This window comes from Dendrobium catenatum, unplaced genomic scaffold (assembly GCF_001605985.2).
Source record: "Dendrobium catenatum unplaced genomic scaffold, ASM160598v2 fragScaff_scaffold_772, whole genome shotgun sequence".
NCBI lineage: Eukaryota > Viridiplantae > Streptophyta > Magnoliopsida > Asparagales > Orchidaceae > Dendrobium > Dendrobium catenatum.
In genome coordinates, this window is record NW_021319234.1 from 805,883 (window position 1) to 819,700 (window position 13,818).

General features: G+C 35.7%; 1 protein-coding gene across 3 annotated transcripts; it reads right to left on the minus strand.

Annotated features, from left to right (window-relative positions):
* Positions 1–11,221: 11,221 nt before the first annotated feature.
* On the minus strand, positions 11,222–13,395 carry LOC110101662. Of its 3 annotated transcripts, none has more exons than XM_028696576.1 (2): positions 12,349–13,395; positions 11,222–11,660 (listed from the first exon to the last, which is right to left on the minus strand). In XM_028696576.1, the coding sequence occupies exons 1-2, from the start codon at positions 13,235–13,237 to the stop codon at positions 11,632–11,634; spliced, it is 918 nt and encodes a 305-aa protein (XP_028552409.1). In that variant the 5' UTR covers positions 13,238–13,395; the 3' UTR covers positions 11,222–11,631. The 3 variants fall into 3 exon arrangements, with proteins under 3 accessions (XP_028552409.1, XP_020685314.1, XP_028552408.1); XM_020829655.2 differs by having other exon boundaries at positions 12,312–13,395; XM_028696575.1 differs by having other exon boundaries at positions 11,623–11,760.
* Between the last annotated feature and the right edge of the window lie 423 nt (positions 13,396–13,818).

Consider the following 13,818-nt stretch of genomic DNA (forward strand, 5'->3'; position numbering starts at 1 on the left):
TTCAGCAACTGAGGTGCGAAGCTTCATTGGTCTAGCAAACTTTTATCGCCGATTCATTCACGGGTTCAGTCTCATTGTAGCTCCAATCACAGACTGCCTCAAGAACAAAATCTTCCAATGGACGGCGGCACAACAGGGCAGCTTTGAAGCCATCAAGGCAGCGTTAAGCTCTACGCCCGTACTTACTGTGCCTGACTTCTCCAAACCATTTCAGGTGGACACCGATGCTTCCTCTATAGGCATTGGAGCGGTACTTTCTAAGGAGGATCGGCCCATTTAATTCTTGGAAAATTTACATACATACCACTTTATAACATCCTATTTATATATCTAACACCTAAAATTTTAATATTACATGAATACCACCCTATATTATTTTAATATCAAATATACCACTTACATTTCTTTCCTACCAGTCATATATTTCATTTCTACCACTCATATTTGATATGAAAATGAACTATGGGTGGTATGTATGTAATATTAAAATTTTAGGTGTTAAATATGTAAATAGCATAGTATTAAGTGGTATGTATGTAAATCTCCCTTAATTCTTTAGCGAAAAGCTGAGCGCGGCGCGTCAAAACTGGTCGGCATACGAGCAAGAATTATATGCCGTTATTCGAGCTTTAAAACAGTGGAAACACTATCTTTTACATCAAGACTTCGTCTTGAATACTGATAATCATGCAGTCCAGTTCATCAATAATCAGAAAACAGTAAATAAAATACACGCCCGCTTGATCACTTTCTTACAGAAGTTTAGCTTTGTACTTCGCCATAAATCTGGGTCTCAAAACCGCGTAGCCGATGCACTTAGCCGCCGAACGGCGTTACTCACTCAGCTACAAACAGATATGCAGGGAATTCAGTCTTTACAAGAACTGTATACGGATGATAAGGACTTCGCGAAACCTTGGACCAAACTGATGCAAGAACCACTGAATCCTGTAGGCGATTTCTCCATTCGGCATGATTTCTTACTCAAGGGAAATCAGCTATGTGTCCCGGAATCATCCTGGCGAGAACACCTGATTAAAGAGCTTCACAGTGGTGGTCTGGCAGCACATGTGGGACAAACGAAGACTTTAGAGCAGGTGCAGCATCATTTTTACTGGCCCCACCTTCTCCGCGACGTAATTCATTTTGTAGAACGTTGTCCGGTCTGTCAAAGCTATAAGGGCAATGCACAAAATACAGGACTTTACTCCCCCTTACCGGTGCCGCAATCCATATGGGAAGACCTGAGTATGGATTTTGTATTGGGATTACCTCGCACAAAACGGGGAGCTAATTCGATTATGGTGGTCGTAGATCGATTCTAAAAAATGTCTCATTTTCTTCCCTGCAAGAAAACCTTCGATGCTTTAAACGTCGTCATTCTCTTCTTCAAAGAGATCGTTCGTTTACACGGAATACCTCGCAGCATAACGTCCGACCGCGACGTAAAATTTATTAGCCATTTTTGGAAGGAATTGTGGAAGCGGCTGTAAACTGAAATCAAACTGAGTTCAGCTTATCATCCTCAATCCGATGGCCAAACCGAAGTGGTCAATCGGACGCTCGGCAATATGCTTCGGTGTTTAGCTCACGAACACCCAAAACAGTGGGACGACTATCTCGGCCAAGCTGAGTTTGCATATAACTCCATGGCCAATCGGTCTACCGGACAGTGCCCCTTCAGTATTGTATACACGAAGACACCAAATCATGTGGTAGACGTCACAGTTCTACCACAATGTCGCAGTAAATCCACTGTCAAGACATCTGAAGAGTATACCAAGATATTGACTGAGATTAGACTCAAATTGGAAGCCGCTAATGAGGATTACAAACACGCTGCCGACGCCAAACGCCGCTTGAAAGTGTACAATCCAGGAGATCTAGTAATGGTCCGTATCCGCAAGGAAAGATTACCGCCGTGCACCTTTGCAAAATTGAGCCCGCGCAAAATTGATCCTATACCAATTCTTCGGCGAATCAACAACAATGCTTATGTTGTTGATCTTCCACCACAATTCTCAACGCCGTCCACGTTTAACGTGACTGATATCTTCGCTTATGCACCACCCGATTCCGGTCAAGTTCAGTCCATTCCTTGTGACAAGGAAATTTCTGCAGTCGGGGAGCCTGATGTGGTACAGGATATGGAATATACTACGCTGGTGGACTCTACACCTCCTGCTCCATAACGAACTAATGACACCACTTGCCTTTCCGTTATTTAGCTATCATTGCTTCTGCTTTTCTCTTTTTACAAATTACTGCTTATTAAGCATTAGTCTTTTACTTTCCTAGACAAACACCTAGTATAATGCTAGTATTTCGGCTGTAGAAAGGCATAGACGATATATGCACTTTTCGGTATTACCTACATTCCCCTGAAATCCCTGTTCTTCTCCTTCTTCTTCTTCGTCTTCATTCTTCTTCTATTTCCTATTCTTCTTGTTTTATTGCAGGTTTTGTGTTCCATACACCAATTTTTACTTGCATTCATTTTTCATCCCATCTAATCTACCCTAAATCCATTATATTTGATAAAAAAATTATCATAATTTATATATCATTTAAAATTACCTGATTTGGCATGAATCTCATGGCATATTTAAATAAGAAATTTTTAATAATTGATTTATGATCATCTAAGCTCTGGTTTCAACAAATTTATAGTTGAATCAAGTGGTTCGACGAGACTAACCCAACCACACTAAAATCGGTCAAACGTGAACCCAAATGGGCCAAATCGAAGAGTGAAAGGATACTTTGTGTGATGTCTCCAAGATCTAACTTGAAAGAATTATTCAGTCGACCATTTAAATCAATCTTCTACCAGAGTTATTTATAGTCATCAATCAGTATTAAACAGTCTATAAAAAATCTATAATTTAAAACATCAAGTAAATATTATATTTTCATTTTCCAAAAGTCATTTACAATACTCAGGATCTTCAACAATGATCACACATCCATCCAGTCCTGAGTACAAAAGAATAATTATAACAAAAATGAACAAAAACCTGAATATTCCTTATCAACCTCAATCTCCCGCTCTCTTGTCCTGACCTAAAATCATTAACCACATATAATGAGCTTAAAAAGCCCAGCAGGTCACCAAATACCTACAGCTGAAATCAAAGCACGGTATGGAAGCAACATACATGTTAATCAGTTAAATCATATCAGTCACTTACACATGATCATTGAGTCAATGCAGAAATAGGAATCAGTACAGAAACATAAATCAATACAGAAACAGTAATCAATACAGAAACGTGCAGAGCCATAATAGTCAGTAGAAGAATCAATAAACAGTATAAAAGTTTGTAAAGCTCAATGAATCAATACTTGTGTCAAATTTACTGTAGTCGTATCAATAACACCAGTCAATTCAGTTGACAAATCTTCATATCTAAAATCTCAGTCAAATCGTTAAAGAAATTTTCGTATCGGTAATATCAATCAAATCAGTCAATAATATAAATCGTATAAAGAGAATTCATCGGTTCAATAATATCAGCCAGTAAAAAACGTCAAATCAATACTATCGTTCGTGACTGTTGAAATCAAACAAATGCAGTAAAATCGTATCAAAACGTACACTTGCAATTCCAGTTATTCAATATCACGTGCTCAGTGAATCACATGCAATCCAGTAATCTATATCACGTGTTCAGTGAATCACATGTCACTTGCTCCGTATGACATGCATAATGTCAGCACAGTGAATCAGTAGTATCAATGCCTGTATCAGTATCAGTAACAATCCAGTGACATGAATAGTAATGCTATAATCGTGAAATCGTGCATTTGTTGGGTATAACTATTTGAACTTTGTATTCTTCCTCTTTTTCAACAGTAAATCAATAAATATCTTTATATCACTTACTATATATTGAATTTCGCAATTGGGCTAGGCTTCTGACTTTTTCACTTTTCAGATTTTCCACGTAAAAAGTTATGTGGTCTTATTACTTTTGTTGTTTGTGATAAATATTTATACACCATTAAGACGTAAAACTTAAATTCTATTGACTCAAATTTCTTATCACACAACAATAATAAATTTTAAAATTTTAAAATTATTTTAAAATGATTATAATTTGGGAACTAAATAATAATTTGCTTGTAATAATATTTATAAAAAGAAAAGGTAATTGGTGGGTGGTGCGCAGTGGTTTCATTTGGTGGTCCCGGTGGGCTTAAAATCAGCGTGCAATCACTTGCTCGTTAATGACTATTAAAAGAGAAAAAAAAATCGGCGACCAACTTCTAAGTTCCAACGCAAAGAATTGGAATAAAAGAAAGTGGATTGTGGGGCCCAAAACTAGGGTGTCTTTGTGGGTGAAATTTCTGGTGCGGTTATCGTGGCATAAAAGGTTAATTTGCCGTGCAGATTTCTTTTATTATGTGACGGATGGCAGTGGCACCTCCTTTAGTGGGCACATGCGGTGCACATACAAAGAGGAAATATTTACGAATATGCCATTACAGCAAGAATAAATGAATAATGTTAAAAAGGGATTTTTATTTTTTAAAAAATTATTTGAACTCTATTTGTATATGATAAATTAAAATTCAGCATAGACTTATTTGCTTTTATATAAATATTTGTGATATTTGAATTTTAATGTAATTTTGGGGGAATAATGCTTTTTCTAATAAAAATGCATTATCTGTATAATTTTTAATAATTTTTTATGAAAATTTATAAATATTTACTGGAATATTCTTAAAAATAAAATTTATATATTAATTAATTATAAAAATATTTTAAAGTGATGCTTATTGAATTATAAATACCTACGATAAAAAAAGTTCAATTTAAATAAATTAGAATAATTTGGTAAAAAATGCTTAAGATTTCATAAATTGATGTCGATATTTTTGTGGGACAATTAGGTCAATTAAGATAAACTCACACACATATCGCATATGCAATACTCGAATCCCAGACCTCTTGATTGGTAGACAAAGCTCTCAACCAACAGGCCAATATGAGCTACGTAAAACTTTTTTTTTTATGAATTATAGGGCATTATTTGTTGTAATCTTGAACATTATTTTATTTTTAAATGTATTAAGGGATTGTTTAGGGCTCCTTTAACCTTCCCCTCACATCTGATCAAATTCAAATGATGTTCGACATTTTATGCACGATTATACTCTAGGTTAACTGATTCGACAATCGCTAATTTATTGAGATGTACTCGATCTTTATCGTGCTCAACATACCATTATGTACTTGTATGATCACATCCTTGATCATTGAGGTCTTGTTCGAGACAACTTTCTTACTACTTTCTAATGCAGCTATTCAGTACAAAAATTTCTAGAACTAGAAAATTTTATACAAAAGTTGCTTTAAAAAGCCGTCTCAAACTAGAATTTTTATTAGGTCAGGACACCTGATGTAATTCTACATCCGGACGCCAATAAATTGTAGCCACGTGCTCTTACTTTTTACTGTGCGGCCCGATGACCAAGCCCGGACCGGACCAGAAACTGGTATTGCTATGTTCGTGTATTGCTAGGTATTGCTCGATATTGCTAGGTATTGCTTGTCAATAACAAGAAATACTGCTCTTCCAAGACCAGTACTGAGCAATACCGAGCAATACCTACCAATACCGAGCAATGCCTAGAAAAACTGGGGTATTTCTCGGGATTGCTCGGTATTATTCGGTATTGCTCGATATTGCTAGGTATTGGTCTTGATAGAGTGATATTTCTCGTTATTGACAAGCAATGCATAGCAATACCTAGTAATATCATGGTCTGCACAAATCAGCTAATACATAGCAATACCATGTTCCGATCCGGACCGAGTCGTCGAGCCGTGCGGTAAAGAGTAAGAGCACGTGGCGATATTTTATTGGCGTCCGGATGTAAAGCTACATCAGGTGTCCTAACCGAATAAAAGTTCCTCAAACTAAGACTTCGGTTGGAATGACTTTTTATTTATTTATTTGGAAACGGCTTTCTTACAGCTTCTTGAAGCTGTTTTCCAGTACATATATTTTTAAACAAAAAATATTTATGCAATAAAACTTCTTTAGAAAGCTATAAAAAACTATCCCAAATAAAATCTAAGCCTGCATTGAGTTCAATATCCATCAAAATACATCGATATGCATGCAACATATTAATATTTATACTCACAAATATATTATTTATGATCCAAATAATCATCACCTTATTTTTTGAACATTTTTTTATAATGAATAAAAAATAATAATCTACATCATAAATAGAAATTTGATGTCTTTTTCTATCTATCACATCTTTTGTTTCCATTCACAACCTAAATCATATTGAATGATTTGATCAATCAAGTCTTAGTAATATGTAATATAATTTTCTAATTAGAAGTGGTGATGCAATTTCTGCCTAAGTAAGTAGACAAATGATGTGGACACTTACTAAAGAGATTAGTGGTTGTGAAGGGATGCAGAGAGAGAGAGAGATAGAGAGAGAGAGAGAGAGAGAGAGAGAGAGAGAGAGAGAATGATTGAGAGGAATTTGGAGCCCCATAAGAGTGTTTTTAAATTCACTTTGAGAGAATCTTAAAGAAAGAGACTTATATGTGTGGCATTTAAAAAAAATTTAAATTTTTTTTTAAAAATTTTGTATATTTATATGAGAATTAAAAAATTAAAATAAAAATTGTTTAATGTAATAAATAGTCAAAAATTAAGTGTTATAAATATTTAATTGTCCCTAATATTTTTACGGGTATCCTTTTATAGAAAAATTAGACTAACATTTCTTTGCTATTGAAGTACAACACAAAAATCATTTGCAGGATTAAATAAAAAAAAAAAAATTTAAGCTTACTTTGGAGCAGCTTTCTAGTACAAAATATTTTAAAATTAGAAATTTTTATACCAGAAAGTTATTTTAAAAAGCAATAAAAAAGCCATTCCAAACGAAACCTTAATGTCAATCAATAAGGAAACAAAGTTCTCTTTTAATTCAAGTGATTCTATAGCAAAATCGGCCATCCATAATGAATGGCAGAAATCTTTTACAAATTATTAGAACCTTCCAAAATAAGCTTTAGTAGAAGCTTCTAAAAGACAAGAACCTTCTATAATGTCAAAGAAATCTTCTTAAAAATAAGGAGAACCTTCCAAATTCCTTGCAAAACATCAAAATCATAAAATAAAAATGCCTATCATTCAAAATATAATGGCCATTATATTTACAACTTTCTTTAGCAATTTACTCCTTATCATTGTATAATAAAAAAAATTTCAAAGTCCTAAAATGTGACATATTTAATAATTACAATAAATAAAAGCCTACATTATTATCATATACAAATTATCCATGTAATTCAAACATAAAATGATTAAAGTATTTTTCCTATTATTAATATGAATAAAATGTTTTTTTAAGAAAAATTACTTTTTAATAATATCAAATTAATTATCATTTAATCATAAACGGTTATGATTGCCTTTTATGCTTGAAGATCAACATAAAGAGCATGGCATATGGCTTGCATAAACCTGTGATACAAGGGAAATAAACTGATGGCTTACTTTGAATCACTTTTGCTTTTCATTAAAAAAAAAAAATGTTTTTTAATGTGATTTTTTATTGATTTTTTATTATTTTTTTAATAAACTACATTATTTCACAAATTTTCAAAATAAATTTGAATATTCTAAAAAATAACTATCATTGTCAAAAGTGGCTTTGTTTTGGATAACTTTCTTACCGCTTCTTAAAGCAATTTTTTAGTACAAAATTTTTAATTTTTTTGTACTAAAAAACTGCTTCAAGAAACAATAAGAAAACCATCTCAAAATATTTTGTACTAAAACACTACTTTAAAAAACAAAATAAAAAAATCGTCCGAAATGAAACCATAGACTCCTTAGGAGAAGGCAACAAACTTATATCTTCTAACTATGTTTTTGTCATGTTGAATTACGAAGATAGGCTGAACTCTTTAATCGAAAGTATTTATGGGTATTGCACCTAAGATGCCATTAACTATGAAGGATTACGACTTTGTTAAACTTTAATCTCCATAATTAAATAACATTTATTAGACTAATCATGAAATTCAAGAATTTTTTTTTTAATATATTTTCAATCTATACATTTTCAATGAGAAAAAGATCAAAATGATCCCTTAACTCTTTATAAGATACCAAAATGATCCTCAACTATGTTCTGCAACTCTTTAAAATAAGACCTTTTTGATCCTGTTGTTAAAAAACAATGAAAATTTTGGATGACAGCAACGACATGATCGGAATAACCACAAAAATAATTATACAAAAAAGGGAGAACAATAGTTACGCTAAGAGCGAACAAGCTCCCGTTGCTACGTCCAATCCAACAGGAAGAAAGACAAACCTTCATGACTTCCAATTCAACAGAAAGGAGCATCATCGAAGGAGGCGTTAGCGAGTCGCTTAAAACCCTAAGATAATATTAATTAAGTTAAATAATTAATATATGACTAAAATATTAAAAATTATAGCTAAAAATGTTATTACTTTCTCTTATTAAACAAATGATTAAAGCAATTTTTAAAATATTATAATTACTCAAAAATATATATCTAATAAATAGTTAAATTAAAAATTAATAAAATAGTCTTACTTTTTAACACCATTAAATCCAACATCCATTAGTTTGAATGTAAGGACTAAAATTATCCAATTTTAAAGAATTGAGAGATCAAAATGATCTCTCAAAATAATTTTTCTTACTGTTTTTAAAAGAAGTTTTTTAATGCATAATTTTCTTAAAATAAATATTTTTGTACTAAAAAATTACTTTAAAAAACAACAAAAAAATTGTCCCAAACAAAGCCTAAGTTTTCATTTGGGACGGCTTTCTTACTACTTAAAGCAGCTTTATAGTACAAAAATTAAAAAAATTGTACTATAAAGTTTCTTTAAGAAGCAGAAAGCAGTCCCAAACAAAGCCTAAATCTACGGTTAACAGCAAGAATTTGAAATTTCAGATAATCCTTGGATTTCATAAATAATTAAGAGCTTAAAAACTCATTAATTAGAAGCAGATTGTACTTAGCATAGTTCAACACAATAATTAAAAAAAAAAAAAAAACAATGTGCATTCACTTCAAATGAAATTATCGTTTGAAGCTACATGTTAACATCAAGTGTGTATGTTTACACTCTATGAAGCACAATGCATTAAATATATATAAAAAAAAAATCATATTTCATAACAATTTAATTCATATTTATGAATTAAATTCCAAAGTTTCATAAACACAATCATATTAAATTCAACTAAATTCGATGTCCAAATAAAGCAAGACATCTATCATGTAGTCCCCAAATCCTCATTCCTCAAAGAAATTATTATGTACAATCGCTGGACGGTCCAGAGATAAATCAGGATACGCCACGTCACCCGATACACAATAATGCACAGCATCAGTATACATCAAAAAACGATGTAGCGCATCTTAATTTATCTCTAGACGCCGTTAAGTGACCGCACTAAATAATTTCTCCATTCCTGAAGCCCCTCATCCTCGTCTTTTTTCTTCAAAAGATGCAATATTCTTTTAAATCCTCATTCTTCAAGCCCCTCATCTATAGTCTTTTTTCTTCAAATGATGTAATAATCTTTTCTCTTAACATTATTCATGTTGCCGACCCTACTGTGGGATAAAGTCTTATTGTTGTTGTTGATGTAATAATCTTTTAATTTATGCTTTTACTTGAATAGAATGGTTATATTATAATTGACTATGGTCTAATAATTTAACGCATTCAAACGAAATATAGGTCAATATATAGTATGGAGAGGACACTTGTCAACTAAGAGTAAAAAGACATGCACCATGCACCAACAATTGCACCCCAACCCTATTGGTGGTGCAACCCATAAGTAAAACGCTTAACCTGACTACCTTAAGGATACTTTATCTCCGGCCAATCCTATAGCACAAGTTAGGGGTGTCAATATTTGACACGACATAAAAATCTGACCCATAAATTTCGGGTTAGACCCAACCCGATTTCAAAACGGATAGGGTTCGGGTTGACCTAGCGGGTTGGCGGGTCAACCCGAAAACTCATTTGAAATGCCTACCCGTGAAGCTGCACGCAGCTGCCCGCTGCCCGGCACCTGCCTGAGGCTTCCCGCACGTGCCAGCCGCTGCCCGGGCGCCCGTCGAAGCTGCTCGCCTGCCCGCATATAAAATTTTGATTAAACAGTGTAAGGGCATGCTATGAACTTCATTATGGGTAGGGGTGTCAATATTTGACACGACCTAAAAATCCGACTCGAACTCGACCGAAAAATTTCGGGTTAGGGTCAACCCAAAACCAAAACGGGTCGGGTTCAGGTTTACCAAATAACCCGAAATTGAAGTTTTTTTTTCCCGAAAACCCGTTTTTGATCTGGAAACCCGAGATTGAACCATTTTTACCCGATTTTGACCCGAAAATCGAAGATTAACCCTTTTTTTACCTGAAAACCAGCAATTTTTGGTCGGTCCTAAGTCATTCGGGGTCGTGTCGGGTTGACCCGGACTCGAAGCGGAGGGGGGGCTTAAAAAAAGTTATTATAAGATTTTGGAACTTATATAAAATTTTGATTAAACAGTGTAAGGGCATGCTATGGACTTCATTATGGGTAGGGGTGTCAATATTTGACACGACCTAAAAATCCGACTCGAACTCGACCGAAAAATTTCGGGTTAGGGTCAACCCAAAACCAAAACGGGTCGGGTTCAGGTTTACCAAATAACCCGAAATTGAAGTTTTTTTTTCCCGAAAACCCGTTTTTGATCTGGAAACCCGAGATTGAATCATTTTTACCCGATTTTGACCCGAAAATCGAAGATTAACCCTTTTTTTACCTGAAAACCAGCAATTTTTGGTCGGTCCTAGGTCATTCGGGGTCGTGTCGGGTTGACCCGGACTCGAAGCGGGTTGGATTCAGGTTCAGGTTAACCCTAGTAGTGCCGGGTCAGTTCCGAGTCCGACCAGAACCCGACCCACGACCGGAAATTGATACCCCTAATTATGGGTAAAGTTTCACATACCTAGACATATGCACTCACACTTAATTAAGAGATGTGTGCATAATTTATACAAAATAACATCTGTTTTTATCTCCAAGCTTACTGCAAAAACTGCTTTTAAAACATAGGCTCCAAAAAGACACTCAAAGGAGCACTTGTTCTTATGAGAAAATACTCAAAAGAAAAGATTGGAAATAAGGCCAAAGATAAAAAGTTTTGGGACTCTTATGCGATCTTGATTGTACAGTGCAAAGGCATATAAGAGCATCCACAATCGAATGACATACATGTAATTGCCGTCCGCCAAACGATCCAACCGAACATATTTTCACTCGCTATTCTCCAGGAGTGAACGGTGCGACGCCAATATTGGCGTTGCACTGTTCACACACTTTAATTTTTGTGTTGTTCGGGATTTGCCGAAAAAGCACACGAAAGGGGAGAAAGACGGTTACCTTTAGCAGTGCGATAAAGAAATGGGCGAAATAGAATTCGATTAAAGACAAATTACCGCATTTCAGAGTTTTACTATATTTTGGAATGGAAAGTGGGTTTTTCGGTTGGAGATGCCCTAATGGACTTCATCATAGGTAATGTCTTGCATGTCACACTTGCATCTTGAGGTACAGTATGCCTGTAGAATCACATCACAGCATGATCTAAAGTTGTCTAATAAAACCATTGAAAACTCCAAGACGCAACTGTTTCCAGAAGGTTGAAGCTGATATTGAATTCTGACAATCAGCAAATGCAAATAGATAAACATTCATTGTTGCAGCAAAATCGCAAGAGAACATCCAAACTTTGTAATGACTCTTTTATATTGATGTAATGATTTCTTTATTAGAAAAAAGAGCACAGGACAAGAAGGAAAATAGTAAGAAAATTTGCTGCATCTGCAAGGAAAACAAATTGTGCAGGATATCCTGAAACAATTTGATAAGAATGGGTTTTAGAATCATTTGATTTGCTTTAAAATTAGTGCTGTACATGAAGAACTTATAATATACTCATCAAAAAGCAAATCCCAAGTTTACAGGCTCATACTGATCAAAAACTCTATCAGGACATCCTGAGCAGTTTTTCTTTTCCTATTTGCAGGCCAAAATTAAATAACTACTATATTCAAAATGCATTCTTTATGTATGCTAGTCAAGCCTACTCTTTATAATCAGGCAATTTCATTCTGTAAAACCCAATGCAGGAAAGGATAAGAACCAAAAGAGACTGAGAAGCAGAGAGAGAAAGAGAGATTAACGAAAGAAATGATAAAGAAAACACCAACCAAATGAATCAAACAGAAGAGTTTCCGAAATAGCTACCACTGTTACCATCATAATCATCAATCCATTTCCAGAAATGCTTTCTGACAAAAACAGCCGATCCAATACTCAACTCCACCTCGCCTTCTCCTGTTTCTTCTGTTGAAAATTCACCTTCCTCCGGCAAGCTCTCAACTTGAGCCTCAATGGAGTGCAGTATATACCGAGCAGGCAAGCCAGGATATGAAACTGATGCCTTTTCCTCAACCCGCACCAGATACGAACCTGGCACGAGCTTGACGGAGCTGGAGGCAGCAATACCGAGCTCCTCCCGCACCGCTCGCAGAGCAGCGTCTTCCACTGTCTCCCCCGGCCGCATCTTCTCTGATAGCGGTCGGCCTCGCTTCCGAACGGTGCCGTCGGAGAGGAGCTGGTGGGAATCCACAAGTAGAGCGCCCCGGCTATTACGGATTTTCACTATAGCTACATGAACGGCCCGAAGGGGAATCGTCTGCTGTTCGTCTTCTTCTAAGTTTGATGCTTCAAATGACCGATCTTGGGATGGCGAAGGGAGAAATAGGGAGGTCTCGCCCTGAGAAAGCTCGATCCAGAGATTGTTGACAGTTTTGGTACCGGGGGAGGTGCCCCAGGAGGCGAGGGCGCCTGGAGGAAGGCGGGGTTTGAGCCAATCGGAGAGAGATTCGGGCGAGGAAAATACTAGGGTCGGCCGCGGGGGATTGGTGCGGCTCATGGCCTTAGGCGGAAGGCTGCGACGGCGGAGGTTAAGGCGAGGAGGGGGTGTGGAGAAGGGGTTCTTCACAACGATTAGAAAGGAAAGGGCAGCGGCGAAGATGAGGAGAAGATCTGGAGGAGGAGGGGAAGGGAGCAAGGAGGAGAAGAAGGCAGCGGCCAGTTTTCCGGCGAAGGGCCGTGAAGGAGGCAGCGTCATGCTACAGCACCTAACTCCAGGTTTCCATGATCGCCGGTGAGTCAATTGGCAATGAAGGCGGCCGGTGCGAGATGGATTGGAATAGACCGAGAAAGCCTGTTAGATATCGCATCTTTTTCGGCGGCGCTGTTGTATGGGTGGAAAATATTATTGCGGGTATTTTTAGGGTTGGGAAGTTTAAAGACCTGAATAATGAATATTTTTATTTTGAATATTTATGTGTATATCATAAAAAAAATATTTACAAAACTATCATTTAAATATTCGAAATAAACCAACTGAATCATGCATTCTATATAATGCAATCACAGGGGGACTCCATACATAACATTAAAAATTATATAATTTATAAAATTAATATTTAAATTTTATTAATTAAATCCATAATGCTCATAACTTTAAATAAGAAATAAATAGAATCCTTCTTTTCAATCCAATCACCACACCATTAGTCTCGGGGAGAGATTATTACATGCGGTCACTGGACAGTCTGGAGACGAATCAGGATGCGCTACATCACTTGGTATATAGCAAAAAAGTGACGTGGCGCCTCCTGATTCGCCTCCAGACAACGTCTGGTC